Genomic DNA, 23,930 nt, shown 5'->3' on the forward strand with positions numbered 1-23,930 from the left:
GATGTTGATGTTACCGTCTCTTTAGCGCCACTCTTTAAATTTCTTTACTGCTTTTATTCTCATCAAAGGATACCCTACGTTTGCTTGCCAGTGATGTGTCTGCGTTGGGCTTAACAGCTCATATCAGCTTGGACTTGAAGAGTTACAGCATCTGGGTGGAGAGACTGCTTTTGTTTATACAGGCACAGGAAACACTGCAAACCCACAGCACAATGACCAATAGGGGACATTCCTCTGGCGGTTTGGTATGCAGTCTCTGTAATCTGTTCATAGGAGGTCTCATAATCACATGCTGAAGTTATGATGCAATTGACAAAGCAGTAGTTTATCTTTGGATTGATAATACCTACCTCAAAGCAAACTTTAATGTTTTTCTGCCTGTGCAGGATATTGTAGTTGGTAAACAGTGATTTGTTTTGCTGTATTTTTTCTCTGTTTCTATACTGAGATAGGCTGTGAGGCATACATTTCCTTCTTTTAGATTGGGAGCAACTGTGGAATAAAATTCCCATGTTTTAAATACATGGTTTAAATAGTTTGCACCAGCTGAATCAATATTTTTTTTATAGCTGTGCATGCCTTGTGCAACAGCCACAGTTTATTTGTGGCCAGTAGGGTTGGGTTCAGAGAGGAGGGTCGCTCTTTAGATTGTAGCGTCACATTCTCATTCATATATAAGATGGGACGAAAACATTATACAAATGCCTTCCCACCCCCAAAGCAACCACACAATAATACGTGTGACATTTAAAGTGTTGCCTCTGGATCTGCTTACTACTCTTGACTGAATACAGCCTGAAATGTATGAAGGTATTATGCACCTTCCTTTAAAATTATGGCTTAATTTTCATTTGGAGGCTTCTCCTCTCCTGTCATATTCTATGCAGGACTATTTATGTCATGTAAACTGAGTTATTTCATGTTGACATGACAAAGAAGCTCTGTGAATGCTTAAAAAATTGTTACTATTAACACTTTTGGCTGTTAGCTGAATGAAAGTCAGCATTCTGTTTTTGATGTTTGTGTTTGCTCACCTTGTGCAAGTTAGCATTGGTTAAATCAATGATGACATATATGCAAGACTGCTATGCACTTTAGTGTTGCAAAACTATAACTACTGTATGCCAGGTGTCTTACAAAAACAGGGTGATCATTGTAGGTATATACACTGTATACTCAACAAAACAGACTTAGATGCAACAAAGCTACCAAAGCTGAATACGTTTATATGGTAATGTCTGTGAAGGTTCTCATTCATCCAGGTCATCGTAGTCAAAGGAGTTTGCAAAGAAAAGCGTCTGGACTTCTTCTTCGTCTTCAAGCAACTTAAAGAAGTCCAGACGCTTTTCTTTGCAAACTCCTTTGACTTTATATGGTAATAGGGCTGTGCGATATGACCAAAATCTCATATCCCGATATTAAGACATCTATCGTCTGATAACGATATAAATCACAAAAATGTAACATTTTCTGTAAATTCTGTGAATGTCGGGCAGCTCGACTTGCGTGAAGTGTTTCCAGCTGGGCGTCGCGTACCTGGAGTCCAGTGTTTTAACTGATGCATGAAACGATACATTTTTAGACATAAGTTGTAACGGCTGCCATTTTCTTTGTGAGTATTTATTACACAGCATGCTGCGGGGAAAAGCCTGTTCTAACGTTTGAGGCTAAGGTTTATTTTTTAGCACCTGGCGGCTCTTTTTGCTTCTCATCCGTAAATACTCTGCATCTTTCACGTGATTCAGTTTATTTTGAAAAGTCTCAACAGGATCTTGAGCTTTATTGTGAAAGGTTTATGTGGAAAATAAACAAGCGGACACGAGGTGGTTTTTACCGTCGTTGTTGCTAACGACAACGCATAAAAACAAGCGCTTGTCCTTTTGTAGTGTGGTTATATTAAATATAAGAGAAAGAGGGAACTTTAGGAAATTAATATAGCCACTACAGTGACCATCAAAATAATGAAAAAATATTGCCGTAAACAGTTTATTTTGCGACACCACGAAACAAACGATAGCGTAAAATGAAACGATAGACGTTTTTATATCGTCATCCGATATATATCGTTATATCGAACAGCCCTATATGGTAACTACAGCTAACCCCATTGCGTATTACTTTACAAAGCTTTACAAAACGTTAGCTTTGTTTTGGTTAACTGTCTGTTAAAATCAACACTGATACTAACATAAGTTACGATCATAGTTCCTGTCAGCTGGTAAAATTGTCTGACAAACTAGCAAACTCCACTCAGACATAACTCTGTTAAAGGTAGTGTTAGAAACCCAGACAAAGTAATTTTCTGTGCTTGGAATTTATCAGTGTTAGCTAATACTAGCCATAAAAAAGACCGTTCAGGTTTGGATCCCCGTCCCTTCTTAGTAGGCAGGAAGCTGGCTAACATTAGCTTGCTTGCTATCTAACACTGTCACTACTAAAAATATTATTATTATTTTAGATATTATAATATTTGAAGCTACGACTGCTTGTTTTGTTGTTTTTACTGAGAGAGTCTGTGTTCTTTAGGGACACTGTTGATGTTATTAATGGACTCCCCTGTTAATTACCATTAGGTACCATTAGGTGGCTCACTCTAAATGTTGGGAGTAGAAGGGAAGATGTAATCGCTTATTAGTCAGATATTCTAAGAAATTTGTTCTTCAATTTTGGTGAGTGAATTTTTAGTGTTTTTTATTTCCATTATTTGGCACTTTTTTAAAAAACTAAATAGGGTTTCTAGCAATTGCTTGTGAGTTAGCAGTCTGCTCTTTCATCCATATGAGCCACAACTAGCTCCAAAAGACCAGTGTGGCCAGTGTGGGTGAGGTTATGATGGCTGCATCCATATTTTATATGGTCTGTATCAGTAGTGTACCTAAGTGTCACATCCTTTGGTTTTTATTTGAAAATCGTTCCACCATCCAACTGAGGTAACTGTAAGAGTCACAAAAGTTCACATTTTTAATATTATGCTACAGATTATGCTATACATTAAAGAAGTCACCAAACAACCGTGTAACCCCAACAGTTATCACTCAGTTCCTTGTGTTCTTCCTTGCTTCCAATAAGTGACAGAAATTGGACAAACATGAATGTTGGGCATTTAGTTACTGTTGCAGAGCAGTGTTTCTCTTTGTCATGACTGACAACATGTGATTCTGCTACACAGAAATCATCTGATTCAGGGGGAATTATTGGGAGACATTCCGATTAGTCTTCCTCTCTGGATGAAAACAAATGTCTGCAGATTATTGAATTGCAGGGCAGAATAGTGCTTTGTCAAGTCTGCTTGAAGTAAACATGTTACGATTACCTTATTCAGAAAATAGCTTTGCAAAATTTTGGAACTGCTTAGTTTACTTTTCTGGAAGATAGCAGTCAGACTTGAGGGTAAATAGTGGGTACTTGACTTTTTGTTAAAGTATGCTGTTAGCAGTTTAAAATGAAATGTATCTGTTAACATGTTTCTATTGCCTATTAAGACAGAGCGCAACATGTCCAAATGTCCAGAATGAATGGGGCCCTGTTAAAATAAAATCTTGGGGTGAACATTTTTCTTCATTTGTCAGCCTGTTTTTTTTTTTATGGAAAGGGTTGCGAAAACAGAATTAAGAAGAATTATAGGTCTCGATTGCAGTTTAAATTGTAATTGACTGGAATGTCACAGCATCACTTTACTGTATTTTGATTTCAGCCATGAAGCAAGTAGCAGTTGAGAATTAGTAGCAGCACATCTTGGTATTAACCGTTGTGTTCCCTCTCATAAATACTTAATGGCCCAATCAGTATGCATTAACAGAATGCTTGTGGCTTCACTGTAAGAAAATATAAGTGGTGTTTTTTTTTTTCAATTAAGACATATTAGATATTTGTAAAGATCAAGATAAAAAGTTCTTTTAATTTAAAATGTATAAATAACTATTTTAGCCATTACCCTCTAATTCACTCTTCCTATATTTATTGAGGAGTATCTCACAAGCACCCCCTGCTGCACCACTGCAGTGGGCAAGTCCACAGTCATGGAAATGAGGGGTGTTTTCAGGTCTTTTCACACAGGTGATTTCTTCTTCCCAGTGATGGAAAAGCTTTTGATTTGTCATATTTTATTCCCATTTCTGCTTTCAATCGCAGTATCAGCTAACTGCTCTAGCAGCTTTATCCACTGGAAAAAACCCAAACATACACGCAGCGAGCTGGGGGTATACAAAAATACCCACCCATGCCCACTGCTTCTTAACGAGGGCAACTCCAGATTGGAACGGTCCAGCCCCTCTCCATCAGACTCCAAACTGTGCATTGAGGTGAGCCTGACTGTATGTGATCAGTGTCTCTCGACCTCATGCACCACCAGGACCTCCTCCCGTGTGGGTGATGGGCTTATAGGAGAGCAGGCTCATGTCTCCTCCATTGGGCTAAGACCTGGCAATCAGGTGCTCTCCCTTAAGATCCACGTGTTGGCACTAGTAACTCTATCCTGGGTAGGATGAACTGGTCTGGGATAACTTTATCTTTTAACAGAAAACAGCTGGGGGCAGCTGCAGTACTGTTTTAACTTATGGAATATTTCATGTGTCATTTGGCATATTCTCTGATTTCTATTTTCTAAATTTTGAAATTAATATATTGGTAATTATACCTAGCAAAGGTACAAGTCAAGTACAAGTACAAGTCAGCCAAGAGCTAATGAATTATTCCTTAGCTTTATGAATATCTTTGCCTTTTCCCAAGAAGCATATTGATCTTGCATCTGCTTGAAAAAGAAAAGTGACTTCTCCTTCTGTGTTGAATGTTCGTTATATGGTGCTCTTGAAAAATGCATGTAGAATTACTTTGTGTGTTTGACAAGTCTATGTGTAAGCAAAGATGTAGCTAATCTGGCGTATTAGCTAGCACGTTGTGTTTATCCTGTTTTAGACCAAACAACCATTTATGTTTGTGAACTTGCATAGTCATAAAACCAGGATTTCAGGGTTTCAGCAAAAAGTAAACACTTTGTTACCAGAAATGACTGACCTGACCTGATGAGCAAGGCTGTTTTTACACCTGAATTTGTAACATTTTCAGAAGAATCATGTCAGGAAGTCTGTCCTTCGAACATATCACATTACACATTAGGTTCGTGTGAGAGATCTGCCTAGATAGCTGATTTGCAAAACACACCTGACTTTTAGGTTTGTATACTGGCCCAATCTCTTATGACACAGAATTAAACTTATTGTGGTTGCACTTTGATCTGACTGCACTGAATCCTTATGTTCTCAAGTGTATCTTCAAAGACAGAGACCTAGACGGGATTCCAAGAAAAGGTTTTGTGTTTTCGTACTGACAGGATTCTGTATAGACGATGGCAGCACAGGATTGGGTGATCAGGGTACAACCACCATTTATACCCAGAGATCCCTAGCTGGCTTTATTCACATGGTGACATGGCTAACAACACCCACTAAACAGCTGTAGATTAGAATTGCTTTCTGTTAGTGTAACTGTTACTTCAAACCAAAGTGCATTTAGTGCATTACGCTGACTTACTCGGATTGTTAATATAACAGGGATTCTTTAGTGTTATTGTTGGCCAACAGAAAGATAGGGATTAGAGAGGCCAATAGATTCTCAGCAGACAGTCTTATCTGAGCTAATCTGAATTTGAGGGCCAGCAGTGACTCAGATAATGTGGAATTCAATATCTCATATATCTATGTCATATCTTTCCACTGCTACCTGCTTCTGAATTCAGTGATCATCTGTCCCAGCCGCATACAAGGTTAAACAGGCTCTAGCACTTACCCATAAAATCTCAGCAATTTTTTTTTCATTTGGGAATTTGTAGTTCTTGCATCAAGGCAGAGACACAAAGAAAGTCATTATGCCTCACAGTTTCTGCCTCTCACCTTGAAACCATACAACATGAAAACAGCAACACACACAACGAATAATTTCTACTCTTACAGACCCCGGCGAGGATATGAAGGGGCTGAACACCAGGCCCAGTGTGGTTTGATCAGAAGGGTGAGGACATCAGCATGACTATTTCCTGTCCCCAGCTAACGAGTAAATTACCATCACTTATTCCATCACTCTTGTCACAGACCGCTGCTCTCATGTAGCTGACCTCAGAGAAAGAGCGAGAGAAAAAACTATTTGCAGAACAGATGGCAGCCTTTGCTCCAGGCCAGTGAGGGGTGGGGGAAATGAAAACTATTTATGCTAGTCAGAAAAGAAAGCAAAAAGCTTCACCCAAACTGGAAAATTAACTGTGGGGTTGTTTCAAAATACTAACATAATTCAGTTTCAGGGGAGAAAAGACAGCAATGATGTAATCTGTGAGGTAATCACTTTATAGAAGATGGGTGTAACTCGACTGATATTATATGGTGAAAGCGAGTCCACACTTTTTTGGGCTGTGGTGGTTGTTGGAGTATAAACGTATTGTGGATATCCTGGATTTAGTGTGTTTCAGTGCTGCTAAAGTTTGTGCTTAAACTAAAATGATACATTTTTCAACTTTAACTTTTTTAGTGTTAAGGCTAAAATAAGAGTGTTGAAGTAATCAGTATATGTACAGTGACCAGAGCTTGATCACAGAACAATCTGTCGATTTTAAAATAACAGAGCCTCGTTCATCGCAGCTAAAAGTAAGTCTTGCATTAAATTACGTTTGGGGTGTGGCTGTCCAGTGTTGTGAAAGACAACTTTAAAACCTTCCACAAGGGGTGACCATAAGGGGGGACTTGCAGTACTAACTTGCATTGGAGCTTTTCAGAAGGTTTGTGAGGGTGAAAGCAAAAGAGTGCTTGCTGTGGCACAGCTGAACAAGTAGAAAGTGTAACAAAGTATACCCAAAAAAGCAACTTCAAGCTTTCGTATGTCATCAGTGAAACTGCATCATATCCATCATGCGAGGAGGAAATGTGTACAGATCTCACTCAGTATATTAGCATTGTCGTGAGCCATGTGGATGACCACACAGGGTGTATGTTGACCTTGTTGCAGGAGATGTCTTTCAGCCATCATTTAGTTTCCCTTCATTAATCATTTTCAGCAACCTCAAAGCTGCTAATTAGTCTAACAAGCTTAGTGAGGAGGTGACACACCCTCAGGGCCCAGGGGGAGAAAGAGAGGGACTGGACTCTTTCTGAGTCATTTCTCCTGCTGCTGGCACACACACACACACACACACACACACACACGCACAAAGAAGCAGTAGAATTTTAGACAGAATTAAATAAAGTTACTTAATTGGAACTAAGGTGGAACTAATGTGGAACTAAGGTTTCCTTTTTAAGTTGAGCAGTGAATAGTCAGATGGAGGTCCAGATGTGTGGCTTATCTTCAGTCAGTTTCCTTTGTATGGTTTAACCAAACATATCTATGCATGTATGTGCATGTGTGTTTGAGTACAGTATGTAAATTTCTGCTATGCTGCCCGCAAGACGGGCTTTGTAGTTGATAGATGGATGCCCCTATCATCTGCTCGGCAAGAATAGTGCCTTGTCTAATTATGCTTTTGGCTGGTCTCCTTTATAAACACACACAAAGACCTTTAAGCACACACACAGACATACACACACACACGCTTAAAATTTCATAATTAGGTCTAGTATATAGACGAAAAGTATTTCTAAGCTATCTCCTGAAAACATCAATTGTTAAGTGACATTTCACATTAATTTCACATTAACAGCTGGTCAGATACACCCACATGTTCAGTGGTATGCTCAAGTGCTTTTGATTTTGTAGTTCTGGATACATGCCTTTACGTACAATTTGATATGTACCTTGTTTTTGGAATAATGGTTTCTCAGTCAAAAAGAGGAAATACAAAAAAATCCACTTAAAAAGTAATTTGAAACATACAGAACTAATTTAAAAGCATTTTCATGGGTCAAATTCATTGGTATCACCGAAAATTGCTAATACAAACCAAATGTGCATGTAACGTGTATTTCACTTGGGATACTGAAAAGCACATTATATGCGCAGGCCATTTATGTAGTCAAAATAATCCCTGTCAGCATTAGTTTAGGCTTCAGGCAGTGCCAAATGCTGTTTCTCACATTTTTTTTTCTTTGTTCTCACTTCCTATTTTATTTTGGTAGTCAGTTGTCTCTAGTGTCTCGTGTTTAGCTTTGTTTCTCCTCTTGTCTTTGATTATTATCACCCGTGTTTTGTTCCCTTCCACTTCCCATACCTGCCTGAGTGTATAGGAGTGTTTTCCCCTCAGTGTTTGTCTCAGCATCTGCGCATACGAGTTACCGGTAAAGCCCGGGTTCCTTTGCCTTGTGGATTTTGTACTTTTTGGACTGTTTCGACAACTTTATTAAAAGGTGCATTTTGAGTTAACTTTCATGTGTTTCTCAGTCCCATGCTTCATGACAGGGTAAGAGTCATAAGATGACTTGTTTCAGACAGTGAATGAACTGAGGGTCCATCTAAAGGCCTAGCATAGGATAAATAAAGAAATAATGGGTCAAATAAAAATAATTTGGGGGGATACATTTGCTTAATTATAAAGAGACTAAAAGAGAGGAACAAAAACATTTCAGCCTACACTCCTGGACTACTGTGTCAAACTGTGCCCGTCAATGCATTGTCAGAATAGGTATGTAATGATCTATGTTCAATAGTCCTGTTGTAGGTGTGATGTTTTGGGTTTCCTATAGCAGCTGCGTGGATAATAAATACATTGGTTCTGGAATTATTTTCTCTAACTGGATTCATAAATTGCCACTCAGTCATAAAAACTCTGAGAATATATAATTAAGACAAAGGGCAGCTCTAACTGAACCATTTGCCATGCGTAACCACTGTCTATACTAACACTGAGCAGTGACGTTTTAATGACTTTACAGAATCTCTGAATAATAGAAGTACAATTAAAATGAAGAAAACCCAAGTCTGTTATATCCGTATGCTTTGATGTTCCTTTTTTTGTATGGGTGACATCTTTCTATCATCACTTATTCTCAATCTGTCTTTCTGTTTTCCTCTCTCTCTGTACCCTGGACTCTATGTGGTGTCCTAGCCAACTGCATCCCTCAGTGCCATAATGGAGGAATGTGCCTCAGGCCTCAGCACTGTGTCTGCAAACCTGGCTCAGAGGGGAAGGCATGCGAACAGAAGACTGTACCCACACACTCCTTTCCACCGCGGCCTGGGAACGGACCCACCAACGGGCACAACACTGGTCACACAAATGGGCACACCACTGGTCATACTAATGGACACACTTCTGGCAACACCAATGTACACAGTGTGGTACCCCAGCGGCCAATACCTCAGCAAGTGCGCCCTAATGGTTATGGCTCTGGCCCCTCTTCATCTAACAACATGGGCCAGATGAAACTAACTGTCAAGCCAGCCCCACAGTTTGTGCGGCCACATTACATACAGCAACACATCCAACAGCAGTAAGTACCTTTGATTCAATCTTTCAATACATTTTTCCACGAAAGGTCTTCACACCACCACATCCCTAATTTGCTTTGGTAATAAACATTAATTTGTTTTCCACATATACCTCCTGTGATAGACGAGCTTCTGGAAGTCATGAACCACATTTAAAAAATAACAAAACCAAAAATGCATTTATGCATTTGTTTCAGATTTGTAGGCAGCATTTTCATTCTCTCATCACATCCCAGAGATCCTCTGTTGGATTGAGCTCTGCTGATTATGGAGGCCATTTAGTAAATTTATATTATAGAAAGCAGTATGAGCTTTGTTACATCCGGTGTTACCCTTCAGAAAGTAGACATGTAATCTGTGGTCATCAAGGTTTCAGCAAGAACACTCAGGTAGGTGGTGATGATTAAATGATACTCAGTTTGTACTTACAGGTTACAAGTTTTCCAAAAATGGATGTCCTCCTCCTATGTTATGTAGATGCTATACCTCCACCAGTTGGTGGTAAGGGAAAGATTCATTCTTCCTTTTGTGGTGTTTGTAGAGCAGTTGCCAATTTTTTCCAAAGCTTTTTTCCTTTTCTTGGTTGCCAGGTCAATACATCTCCTCTGAAGAGTCTCAACAAAAGCCATGCTACTGACACAAAACATTGAACCAACTGAAATACATTAGTCTTGCTGATATTAGTGAAAAAAATCATGTCTGTGTGCATCAACAATGAGATTTTTCTTTAATTCTTTAATTTGGCTCTATATTCCCTAATAGAGTTCCATTTTGGGATGATTGCTATCCTCTTTAGGAGTGGTTAAAGTAGATTTATTTCAGCAGTAGTCTTGTCTGGTCAAAACATTGTTTATACCACTTCAAGGTGGATATTGCCGTGTGTGTGTATTTGCATGATATGGAGGATCAACAGAGATTTAAAGAAAAAAATTTAAAGCATTTGATTGTGAAGAAAACGATCCGTTTAATTGCTACCAGACCTGTGTCTTCGAAATGGAAAATGTCACCTTTAAAGGTTTTGGAATAAAGAAGCATTGATGAATTTGATAGACATTTTTAATTTGTTTGCATGTACAACATTGTATATACATATATGTATATGTGTGTATATATATATATATATGTATGTATGTATGTATGTATGTATGTATATGTATATATATATGTATATGTATATGTATATATATATATATGTATATGTATATGTGTATATATATATATATATATATATATATATGTATATGTATATGTATATATATATATATGTAAATAATTTATGACTAAGGCCTTTCGGGACTTCATCAGATCAGCTGCATATTGAAGACTGTCTATTAAATGTACAGCAATAAACATGGCAATTATGAGAACTAAAACAAAATGAATTACAATACAATACAAATACATCTAATCACAGCAGTTTGAGCAAACTGTAATATTTGCTGCAGGCAAAAAGACTCAACAAAAAGTTTCTGTTGAGCATCTGGGGTTGTTTAACTCCGTGTACCATCATCTTTCTCCAGTATGTTCCCTTCAGGACCATTTTGAGCAAATCGGGAGCATTTAATCAGCTTCTTAATCCTATAATTAGAATTTCCTATTGTGCTGTTGTAATTTCATTTCTTTTTCTTTTGTTAAGATATCTCTGGGATTAAATGTGCAGTTAAATTCATGTATAGTGATAGAAAAGAAAGGTAACATTAAAGTGGGCTGTGTGTGGCCTTGTGTGATGTCAAATGAGTTTGACATTCCTCCCCTAAGACTTTCTGAACGGTAGGAAGAAAAAACTCCCTTTTAGCAGGAAGAAACTTCCAGCTGAAACAAGCTAAGGAAGGGGAAGCCATCTGCTGTGACCGGTTAGGAGTGAGGGGAAGAAAAGAGAGAAAAAGACAAACTGTTGGAGAGACTTTAGTAATCACTAATAGTGATGTATGAAAACAAGGAGAGAGAAAAGAGGTCATGCTCAGTGTATCATGGAAAAACCCCAGCAGCACAGCTAATAAAACGTCTCAAGCAAGCAAGCAATTTATATAGCACTTTCAGATCAGCCCCCAGCTGAACACGAAGTGCTGTACACTTGACATGCCAAAATGATACATTAAACATGTTAAAAAATAAGAATAATAATAATATAAAATAAATAAAATATATATATAAAAATGATTATTAAAATGACATTAAAATAAATAAAATTAGCACAAATAGCAAAAACAATAATAAAATAGTATAAAAAATGATGATGAGAATTACATTTAAAACAATAAAATCAGCACATTAGATCAAAACAATAAAATCAATAAAATCAGGGTCAGACCATATGCCAAGGAGTAAAAATGGGTTTTAAGATGTGTTTTAAAAGTGGACAGTGAAGGGGCCTCTCTAATGTGCTGGGGCAGATTGTTCCACAGATTAGGAGCAGCAATAGAGAAGGCCCTATCCCCTCTGAGCTTTCTCTTGGACCTGGGTACCTCCAGGAGCAGCTTGTCAGCTGACCTGAGAGACCTGGGGGGTGAGTAAGGATGCAGAAGCTCAGAGAGGTAAGTTGGGGCAAGACCGTTTAAACATTTAAACACAAACATGAGAATTTTAAAATGAACTCTAAGATATACAGGCAGCCAATGGAGTGAAGCCAGGATGGGAGTTATGTGCTCTTTTTTACGAGTTTTGGTTAAAAGTCGTGCAGCAGAATTCTGGACCAGCTGCAGACGAGAGAGAAGATGCTGACTAACTCCACAATATAGTGCATTACAGTAATCTAGACGACATGAAATAAAAGTATGGATTACCGTTTCAAGATGCGGCCTGGATAAAATAGGTCTTATCTTTGCCAAGCGCCTTAAATGATAAAAACTGGACTTGACAGTAGCCCTAATTTGACTGTCTAATTTAAAATCACTGTCCATCTTAAAACCCAGGTTTGTAACAACAGATTTAAAATACTCTGCCAGGGGTCCCAAATCAATAGCAGAGGGTTCACAAGGTCCACTAGGACCAAACTCAGGGACACTTTATCTAGCCCTAACTACAAGCTTTGCTGAAAATAAAAGTTTTAAGCTTAGTCTTAACAGTAGAGAGGGTCTCTACTTTTTAAATTAAATTCTAGACTTTGCAGGCAGCCAGTGAAGATGAAGATGGGAGAAATGTGGTCCCTCCTTCTAGTCCCTGTAAGCACTCTCAGTGCAGCATTCTTGATCAGCTGAAGGCTTTTTAGGAAGTTTTAGAGCATCTTGAATTACAGTAGTCCAGCCTAAAAGTTATAAATGCATGAAATAGTTTTTCAGTGTCACTCTGAGATGGAATGTGTCTGATTTAAGCGATATGAAAAAAGGCAGTCCTACATGTTTGTTTGATTTGCACATTGTTTAAAATCCTGTCCTGTCTGGCAGCTTTTGCAATCAGAATTATTATCTGAATGCACTGCTGTGCTGAACACATTTTGCTTTTCCAAGAACAGCTATATAGAATCTCTGCAGGCTCCCTTTGTTCATGTGTTTCTTTTATCTGTTTCTTTATTCATGTGTATTTGTGTTTTTTTTTAAACTTATTAAGTGTTATACTATAACAGTGTCTAAGACAGGACAGACAGGGGAAAAAAGGAGGGGGGAATAGGGTGAAATATAATAAAAGGATAGAGTACAAATAGAAATTCACAACGTATTGCCAACTGCCGCAGCTGTAAGAAAAAACAAATATGCATCACCTGGAACACAAAAATACACAGATACTGTCACAGTCCTGGGTCGTGTGACTGGTGTTTTGAGTTTACCTGTATTGTGATATTCATTGTTTAAGTTTATTTAGTCATCTTAAGCTCCAAGGTTGCTCAGTTTGAGTTCTTTGTTGATTGGATCCCTTTATGTCATCACCCCTGTGTTTAAGTTTTCCTTGTTGGTTCATGTGTCTTAACCTGTCATGTGTTATGTCTGTGTCCCGTTATGTTCCTGTTTTATTTTGAAAGTCTTTGTGCTTAGTGTTACTTTTCCCCGTGGTGTCAGCTGTTTCCCCATGTTTCCCCACACACCTCCTGTGTGTATTTAGTCTATGTGTTTTCTTTCAGTCTTTGTCAGGTCGTCTGTTTGGTTTCATGTCTAGCCACGTCATGTCTCAGAGTTCTTTGTACAGATCAGGTTTATGTTTGTGTTTGGTTTATTTCAGAGTTCCATAGTCGCACGTACCTGTTCAGTTTCATGTCAATGTCTCTCGTCACAGTTTTCAGAATTATTTAGTTATTTCCCAGTTTGGGTTTCAGGTTAGGGTTTGCCCTGTGCTTTTTCAGCCAAATAAATGGCTCGCCTTTTGTTTAAAACTCAGTTCCGTCTCCTACCATGTCTGCATTTGGGTCCCACTATTCACTCAAACACACAGTCAGCTCCCGCTGACCGTGACAGATACATAAATTAACAATCTTCTTGTAGTGTGAGTGTGGATGTGAGTGAGAGATTGAGAGTCAGTGTCTCTGTATGTGTCTCTGTCACAAACATAATTGATAATGAGGGTGGGAAGCCGCAATATCAGCTCCCAAGAGCCAGAGGCAGAAAGAGATGGAACCAGGACAACCGTACCATCTGCAGCTCCCAAGAGTACCGAAGACCTGAGTCCGTATATCCCTGTAACATCTGCGTGTTCATCCAAGCAAGAGAGGGAGCCTCAACAAGCACCCACATCCCTGGGAGGGGCAGCAAATTGGGACGATGCCAAAACCCACGACAAACTTCCTGCAGACCCCCGTCCCAGACAGGGTATAGCTGTGTCCAAATTCATGGGCTGCATCCTCCTGAGGACGCATTTGTAGACCGATTACATCACAGCCAGTGTTGGGGAGTAACGGAATACATGTACCGCCTTTACGTATTTAGAATACAAAATATGAGTAACTGTATTCCGTTACAGTTACCGTTTAAAAAGGTGGTATTCAGAATACAGTTACTTTGTTGAAATAAATGGATTACACGGCGGTACTTTCCTGTTTCATATTGTCGTGGGTCAGGATTATTTGGGTTTGTTTGACAGCTATGTTCTGTTGTTCCAGGCGGCAGCGTTACGGTTGCCATGGTTACAGGGTGACGTGCTCTCTCTCTGCGTGTTTCCTGGGTGAGAGAGCGCTTTTTTGTTGTTGTTGTTGTGCTAAGCTAAAAGGCAGAATGCTACAGGCATGGCCCTAAAGAATGTAGCCTCATGGGCAGTGTAGTCCGTGCTGCAGGGAGAATGGACTGCCATACACGTTATGTGTCTGTGAGCGAGGGAGGGAGAGAAAGGAAAAGTCCGAGCTGTCACGGAGCAAAAACGGGAGCTGGAAGCATGTAAATATAATAATAACCACTGCAGCCAAGAAGAGTGCCTGACGAGCCCATTTGTAAGTAAGCTATTAAGACTCAACTGTACACTGTGTTTGTGTTTTCCTCCGGAAAAAATAAGTTCTGTTGGAGCAGCCTTTCAACGCCTCTCTCTGTCTCTGGCAAGCAAAGTTGACCCAGACAACAAAGTAAAGCTATTTTTCGGCTACCAGCCCGACACGGAACCCACTGTATTAGCCCGAGGTCCCTTTACTACTGTTCGGAGCCGCGGACCTTCAGTAACAGTAATAAATCACAGCAATAGTACATTCACGTAGTTGTAAACAGCATGATAATATATTAAGTAATCCAAAGTATTCAGAATAGGTTACTCTCATTGAGTAACGTAACGGAATACGTTACAGAATACATTTTGGGGCATGTATTCAGTATTCTGTAATGGAATACATTTTAAAAGTAACCTTCCCAACACTGGTCACAGCGATGCGCCGAAGGCTGTCCAAATTCGTAGACTCCTCCAAATGCAGCCGACAAATGCGTCCTCCTTTTCCCCGAATTTGAAGGATGGGTCGGGTGTGTCCTTCGTGGCCCACCATATCCCAGAATTCATAGCGCGGCCCAGCCAAACTGCAGTTTCCGGCAATGGCGGCCGCTACTAAGTTTTAAAATTACTTTTATTAATCTTTCTGGGTCACAAAATAAACTTTTAACATATTTTCAGGCGAGAATGTGGGTGTGTAAACTTGAAATATCTGCTTGGTTTATCAAGATATCGCATATTTGCAAAAGTGCTTCGACGTTTTCGGAGACGTCTGTTACCCACCAGCTCAATAGCTAGCCGATAGCTCGAGGGTCACTGAAGCCACCGAGAACGGCACAACTCCCGGCACATCATTTTCAGATCACCGCCGACTTTCGCTACTCGGGTTAAACGTAATATATAAGTCACTTAGACAACCTAAAAATGTTATTGTTTGGCTTTTTTCAGTGTTTTATTTGTTTGTGAGTAAATCGGTTTGGCTGAGATTAAAGTTATTAGATTAGATTAGATAAAATAAAACTTTATTAATCCCCCGGGTGGGTTCCTCCTTGGTTTTTACACCACTGAATAAATGTCAAACAGAAAACTGATTAAACAGAAGTATGAGACGGTCGAGAATTTACGCCAGTGTCCTGTTATATTTTAGATAGCAAGGAGCAGACGGCTGAGTTTATTAAACTCCACCGAGACAGCGGTGACGTTAATCTGAAGGCTAGACCGTCCAATTTCACAGCCGTTTACTTCCGGCCTACCCGACCTTCTGAGGACCCAGCCCACGTAGACCGCGAAGGCCGGGTCCTCAGGAGGATGCAGCCCATGAATTTGGACACAGCTTATATGAAACAGGGGTGCAGGAAGATGCCCCCACCCCTTCCCAGTGTCTAAGGTGCTATGTTGAGTGGGTGTGTTGTGGAGTGTACAGGATGAGTATGACTGTGTGAAAACTAGAGTGTTGTTAAAGTTGAGGCTAACCTCTCGTGCTATCAGTGACCTTGAAAGTGGAAATATTCTGAAGATTTCACATACTGTTTGTCAGAAACTCACGTTTCATTTGAAGGCAGCTCTGGCATTATTTTCATCTATTTTGGAAGTGATGCCAGGAGATTGTTGTGCAATTTTTCCACATTTCAATTTTAAGAGTGACCCACTCGGCAACACGCCCATGCCTCTAACAATGTTGTTTTCCACATCTGGAATATTGTTGAGAGCGTGGAGAGTCTTGATATAAAGAATCAATGCAGACCGTTGCTTTTTTCCTTTGTATCTTCTCATAGTTGGAGTCCAGGAGTTACTAACGAATATAATCTGCTGATGATTAGTAGAAATCCTTGATATGGTGAATGATAAGGCCTGCAAACAAACTGTATTGCTGATACAAGCACATGGACTGTTCAGGGTGTTTTTCCAAACATTGAGTTTGGATGGCCAGTACTCTCATTCTCCAGCAGTCAGTGTAATAATAGGTAAAATTTCTGCCGGCACTTTGATATGTGGAGTTGAAATGCCATTAAATAAGGCTGTGGGTAAGACTCAGGTTTGTTTTGCCTGTCACTATAGCAGATGACTGGAGAAAGTGCAGTCGCATCAGACACGATAAAAACTGCCCCGACGCCTTGTCAGGTCCAATTGTTGAAAGTAGATTTAAAACAATTTTCCTCTTTTCAAGTTTGTGTTACAGCAAAATGTTGATGGAAATGTCCAGAATGACCAGTGTGTCCGCTTAATGTTGGCACATTAGAAGAATATTTCTAGTATGTTAATGAACGCATTTTGTGTGCAGTGTTTAAGATGCACTCTGCAAAACATTAAGAGGAGTTTTTTGTTTAATGCCCTGCACAGGCACACATAATTGCTACCAGACCTGTGTCCTCGAAAGCTGTTCTTGATTTGCAGAAAGCATTTATCTCTCACAAGGACCTATTCTCCTTTTGGTTCTAGCAATAGAGTGGTTATGTCATACAGTACAATACAAAATATGGTATTAATTCCCCATTTCTTGTTAGGTCATTTGTGTGGAATACATTTTTTTTATCTACAACAATGCTGATCAAATTTATCTACACATATCTACACATTTTTTGACTGATACACAACCTGGATTATTACACGGATTGTTATGTTGTTTTGGGGCAATGCCATTTGCCTCTGTGAAAAATAGAGAAAAGTAAAACACTTAACGTAAGCTCAGATTTACAAGAGACCTTATCACTAGAACTGCTAGTGTTCCAAAATCTCCAGAAGTGATCATTTTAACCCCTCCTGCAACAGTAGCAATAATGGCAAAGGCATCATTTCTAATCAAAACTGATAAACAAAGGGTACAACAAATAACATGACAACTAACACATCTAAAAAAATAGAATAAGAACATTCTGAAACGTTGAAAATAACTTTTCAATAACATGCGGGATTTATTGCACTAAAATAATGACAAAATAAAAACAGATCAGTTTTCAATTTCAGCTGATTGCCTGAATTAGAAAACTGACCTTATGGCTGGCTACAGAAATGCAAGAAACACATTTTAAATAATTATTGTATAGAGTTTATCATCCAACTTGCAGCCTCTGCACATTGTACATTGCTCTGCCTAAATCTGAAGCCCTTCCCCTCCTTAGCTCTCCATCCTCTGACCCGCTCTGCTACACCCCAAAATTCCATCCTCAACCTGGCAAAAGAAAAGATATTATTCATCTTTATCTAACCACAGTCCCCTATATATTTATCTATCAAGATTCAAGAAGTTTATTGTCATGTACACGGCAAAACACAGATGGTTATGCAGAGCAATGAAACTCTTACTTTGCAGGTTCTCTTCACACAACTTAAAAGAAAGTAATAAATTAGTAAAACAAGTGCTTTGTAGCACTTGTAGCTTATGTGTGGGTGTAATCAGAATTTAAAGTGCAAGTAGTTGCAACACTGTCACAGTGATAATATACAGAGAGTATGCAATATTAGCTATGAGCTAGTTCTTGTGCTGCCATGATTAGTGCCTGTGGGAAAATAAGCTGGCCAAGCTGGCATCCCTTTCTTCATCACACATTTTTGCAGCTCCGATAGTTGGCTTACTTTCCACTTACTTACTTACTTGTGGCTGTTCATCTTGTAGCCAAACATCTCAGTGATCACTGCTGCTGTAGTGTAGATCAGCTGGCTGGTTTGCATCTTGGTAGCAGTAGGGTTTGTCCGTAATGCTACATTCACATCTTTACACTTACCAAGGGCTTTCACATTCAATGTCTTCAACGCACCAGTTGCTCCTGGGGCATGGTACCCAGTCTTCGATGGTGGGGATGATAGTGTCTCCCCCCTGACCTGATGTGCATGCTCCCCTTTGCTTTAGCATTTATGTTGTACTTCATCAATCTCTAGTTGAGCTAGCAGTTGCTTCGGTTAAATATAGGAACACCTAGCTACAATTTTTTTTTGCTGTTGGGTATCGAATTGTCCCACATCCTCTTCATGTAAACCCTCCTTTTGGGATTACTTGTGTAGCAGCATTCCCACCGTGCCCTACTCTCATCCTTTGTCCAGCCTACGCAGAACATGCAAACCAAAAATCCCCGGCCAGATGGTGGATTCCAAACCAACACCTTTATTCTGTGATGCAACACTGCAAACCATAGTGTCACCATACTGAACCATCAGTATATAATCCAGTCCTGCATCCAAAAACCTAATACCAAGCTAAAGTGTTAGAAGCCTTGTGTTAGAAAATTTGTTTCAAAAAGACACAAATTTGTCCAGCGTACATGGAAATCTTGTTAGGTCATGTCCACAGTTCACAGTATTCATTTTTTGGCTTTGATGGTGCTTGGATGTGTTGAATGTAATTTCTCAACCAATGTTTCAGTAATGAGTTAACAAGAATGTTTTGAATCCTGCATTATAATATTTATAAGGGGACACCTTTTTCAAATTGATTTCTTTTATTTTAAAGGTGCTTGTCTGGTGAATTGTATGATATGAAGCTAACACATGAAGACAAATAAAGGCTGCAAAGAAAAGGGAAAAGACAAAAGTCACGGGGCAGTGTTGTGTGTGTCAGTGGTGAGATGATCTTTCGATATCAATGGCACTTCAGTACAATTCCCATGTGGCTTATGTGTGCTTATAGGAATTGGATGTAACTAAGAGTGTTTATTTGTCATTATTTGTGCTGGGATCTGTACAAATAATTAAGATTTCATTTCTAAAACTTTACAAAGTCTTGTGGGAACTATTGAAGCTAACACTCAGTCACGTGAGGTTAAAAAGCTCGTAGTTTTTCAGTGTTTTCTTTTCAATGGCTCGCTTTACACCTTTTTTCTTCTGATTTCACGTCTTAGTTTTTTATCCAGGTTACAAGTTTAGAGGTCTGGAAAAATCATCAGGAAAGTGGGTATTGTCCTGAACTACTTTGATGATGGAGTTGAGCCCGTTCAACTGTGGTACTGCGGCTTTCCTTAGTTTGTACCACAGTTGAACTATGGTCATTTGTTTTGTGTAGTCAAGATTAAAAAGGCTTTCATATGTATTCTTTTGTCCCTCTAATGATGAATAGGAAAACAGCATAAATGGCACAAAAAGCAGTCGTGTGTTGTGCATCTTCTGACCGCAGTAAAGTCTCCATTTTTGAAAAATGTGCAGTGGTTTTAACATTGCAGTGGAAACAGAAATGTTTACAGATGGGATCCATCCTATAATTGTTCAAAATATGGCGCTTGCCTACAATGCCTTCAGTTGGAGAGTTAGCTGGTGAATGGCACTGAGTTCATTGCTAATCTTACAACATGTAGGTCATTTTTTAAAATGACCTACATGTTGTAATGTAGGTTCCTATTAATGTAGGTTCCTATTAGACCTACATGACAAGTCACTACCTTTGAGTAAGCAAGAACTGAACACAGTTACACTTTAGAAATAGAAGTTTGATAGAAGTTTGAGTGACTGCAACATTACATTTCTACTATAGTTTCAAAACACTTTAAAACATGTAACACAGGTTCAGGCTGACTGAACTTCAGTAATTTATAAAAAAAACTGAACACTTGAGATCTTGGACCAAATTTAAATTTTAACCAAACACATATAAAGACCGAGATTGCCTGTTTGAGCAGTGATGTTGACAAAATGTGTCCAAATGAATAAACATGCAAATATCTGTTAAAGTACTCAGAACCATTTTTGTAGTAGTCCCTGCTTCACTAACTGTATGCAGGACCACATTTTGCCAGGATGTGGTCCTGCACAAAATGTTTTCACCTTGTAGGACTGTGTATGCAACATACATAGTCTTACAAGGTGAAAATAATACCAAGCCATGGTGTCAGGAGCCTCATAACTTATGTTAGAAAAGTTAGCTTGGCTGTAGCCCAGGAGGTATAGAAGGTCATCTACTAAGTGATCCCTGGTTTCTCCTGGTATCTCCAGTCTGCATGCAAAATATCCAAACCCAAAGCTGGAGTGTGAATATGTGTGGATGTTAGATAGAAAGCACTTATGCAGTGTATGAATGAGGCAAGCTGTAGAGTAGGAAAGCGCTATATATCATTAATTCAAGTGACCACACTACTCTAGAAAAACTGCACTGAAGGGAATAAGCTATCGGTTTGCTTTCTTAAATTTTAATTGTTGTGATCATTAGGACTAATTTAGCGGTCATTTGACAGCCCACACATGCTCTTTAGAGACTAAAAGAGGAAAATTCTCTTAGTTCTGATCATGTAGTCATGTGAAAAATGCAGGTTTTCTGCAGCATGTACACATTACAAAGTACATGCAGACCCACCATGTCCAAAAGAGAAGTTGTTGGATGTAGTGCAGAGAGGGAGAGAGAGAGAGAGAAATGGTACTCCATAGTTAGAGAATACAAATGGAAAAATACAATCTGAAAAACTGAAAGCAGACTTTTTTAGAATGAAAGTTGTGGTGAAAGCAATCATAGTGGAAACTGTTATTGAGGAGCTGAATCCTTTTGACGGAGGACCAGATTTGGAATACGGGTCTTGATTTATCAACTGCTGTCTTGTACTTTCTGCCAGGGTTCATTAAACAGTCTCTGCAGATAATTACTGAAACTCTGATCTGATCTTTTCAGATCTTATTCTTATTCATTGCTGCTTTCCCTCCTTGAAGCCCGTCTCCCTTCACTAGTATGTGTGAGGGCACTTGTGAGGTTCAGCGGGTTCATTTTGGTAGACCAGAGTATGTCAGTTCTTGTGGGAAAGACTTGGACAGCTAGCTCTGGAGGTCGGCACTGGATTGTGATTGTGGCCAGAGCATTGAAGGCCGAAAGTGAACAGATTCAGCCCTCCCTCCTCTCTCTCTCTCTCTGTCTCATACACACACAAACACAAACACACACATGTCGGTTATTCATATCTTGTGGGGACATAATGCTTTCCCTAGCCGCTTACCCTAACCCTAACCATGAAAAATGAAACCCTAACCCTTAACCTAGCCATTAAGTTAGTCACTAGGATTTTGGCCCCCATAAGGGCCGTTGGTCCCCACAGAGATATGAATGCACGCTCACGTTCACACACACACACGTATGCACCTCGCTCACCGATATGTTTGTGTGAAAATAGTTGGAAAAAAAAAAATTGAATAATTTGAATATCTCCTGATATTCAAGACCAGCAGGTTTTTGTAAGATTCACTGGACACTAGGGCTGCCACGATTAGTCAACTAGTCACGATTACGTCGACTATCAAAATCGTCGACAACTGATTTAATAGTCGACGCGTCGTTTGAAGCTTTGTAAGATCCCAAAAGACGCAGGAATAAGTAGTAGTATTCAAGAGTGTAATAACGGACTGAAACAGAAGATGGCAGCACTGCATGAAGAAGGATGCCAGCTGCCGTTAAAACCCAAAGAAGAAGAAGCTATGTCCCAGAATTCATAGCGCAGCCCAACGCAGTTGTCAACAATGGCGGCAGCTAGTTAGTTTTAATATTACTCTTATTATTCTTTCTGCGTCACAAAATAAACGTTTAACATATTTTCAGGCGAGAATGTAGCTGTGTAAACTTCAAATATTTGCTCAGTTTATGAAGACACCACATATTTTCAAAAGCGCTCCGACGTTTTCGGAGACATCTGTTACCCACCAGCTCGATAGCTAGCCGGGGGGCAAGGCTCACTAGAGCCCGTGAGAACACCGGACTCCCGGCAAATCGTTTTCAAACCCACTGCCGTCTTTCGCTACTCAGGTTAAACATGATATATAAGTCACTTAGATAACTTAAAAATGTTGTTGTTTGGCTTTTTTTTAGTATTTTATTTGTTCCTGAGTAAGTTTGGCTGAGATTAAAGTTATAGTTTTTACACAGCTGAATAAACGTCAAGCACACAACTGATTATCAGAAGTGTGAGATGCTCGAGAATATACTCCGGTGTCCCATGATATTTTAGATAGCAAGGAGTTTATTAAACTTAACCGAAACAATCTGCAAATTTCATTAAAATTTAATAAACTATCATCTTGTCTTTACTTTTAGTTAGCACATACCTTAAACACTTAAAGCTGTAAGCTAATGATAGTTATATAAGAGCAGATGCATGCTGGTGCAATAAGCTGTACATTTTACGTCCAATGGATGAGTGATCTGACTAGTTGACTAATCGCAAAAATAATCGGTGACTAGTCGACTATCAAAATAATCGTTTGTGGCAGCCCTATTGGACACCCTCCAAACTTTTGTCTTTTTTTTAAAATTAATTTCTTTTTTTTTACTGTTGCACTCATTGCCAGTGAATGCAGTCATGATATTTTCTTGAGGCGGGATGAAAAAATCTCTTTGTAACCTTGTCCTGCTGTCAATAGTCTCTGTGTTTCACAACTTAGAATTGAATGTTGGTGTTCCTACTCAAAAATTCTACAAAAATTCATTTAAGTTAATGAGGATTTTCCAAATTTCTTTTCTCTCCTATACAAAAATCATAACCATCGATATCAAATGAATCATGCTTTTCTTGGATCCAGATTTGAAAGGTTACATGTTTTTATAGGTTTCATTTAGGTGAGTAAGTGGTAAACAAAGTCAAATATGCTCTCCTTGCCTGTCTCAATATAGATTGCAACACCTGTCACCCCCATAACAAACTAGATGCTGGTCAGTTTATATAAACATGCATGCACAAAAGCATGTTTACACACGCCATCGAGTCCACTGTGAGTACGCTGACACAAATTTATCTTAACAGATAATTGTGACCCTTTAACCACAAACTGCTTTCATGACTGCATTGTACAAGCAAACATTTCATACAGTGAGGTGTGAAAATGTTACTGTACAAACCTGCATTAGCCTGCTGCAAAATCTGAATAGAAGAGCTATTTAAGACTTTACAGGGTCATAGCTGAGCTATGTACAAGGCTATCACTTTCTGTTTATTTATACTGTGGCAGGAGGCCTATCATATGAAAGGGATGAAAATATGTCTGGTTGACAAATGGCTCTGCCTCCATGCTATCATCTTCTTTCTGTGGCCATGCACTCTCCTTGTATCCCTCATTTTCCAGTCCTGGAGAAGGACATATCATTTTCCATTAGTGTTAAATCTTCTACACATACAGTATAATGTGCTGTGTGTACTGTATTAATGACATTTTCTTTGAAAGCCACCAACAGGAGTTATCCAAAACTTTGTATAATTACTAATAATATTACATATTTTAATTTGTAATAATTACTTTAATTT

General features: G+C 39.1%; 1 protein-coding gene across 6 annotated transcripts in view; it reads left to right on the forward strand.

The window, feature by feature from the left end:
• ltbp1 (latent transforming growth factor beta binding protein 1) overlaps positions 1-23,930 on the forward strand; it is a 161,089-nt gene that overhangs the window by 17,824 nt on the left and 119,335 nt on the right. For all 6 annotated transcript variants that reach the window (XM_025897470.1, XM_025897472.1, XM_025897471.1 and 3 more), the window contains exon 3: positions 9,023-9,407. In XM_025897470.1, the coding sequence (XP_025753255.1) occupies positions 9,023-9,407 (385 nt within the window). The remainder of the gene's footprint in view (positions 1-9,022; positions 9,408-23,930) is intronic.

The sequence above is a fragment of the Oreochromis niloticus genome, linkage group LG13 (assembly GCF_001858045.2).
Source record: "Oreochromis niloticus isolate F11D_XX linkage group LG13, O_niloticus_UMD_NMBU, whole genome shotgun sequence".
Classification (NCBI taxonomy): domain Eukaryota; kingdom Metazoa; phylum Chordata; class Actinopteri; order Cichliformes; family Cichlidae; genus Oreochromis; species Oreochromis niloticus.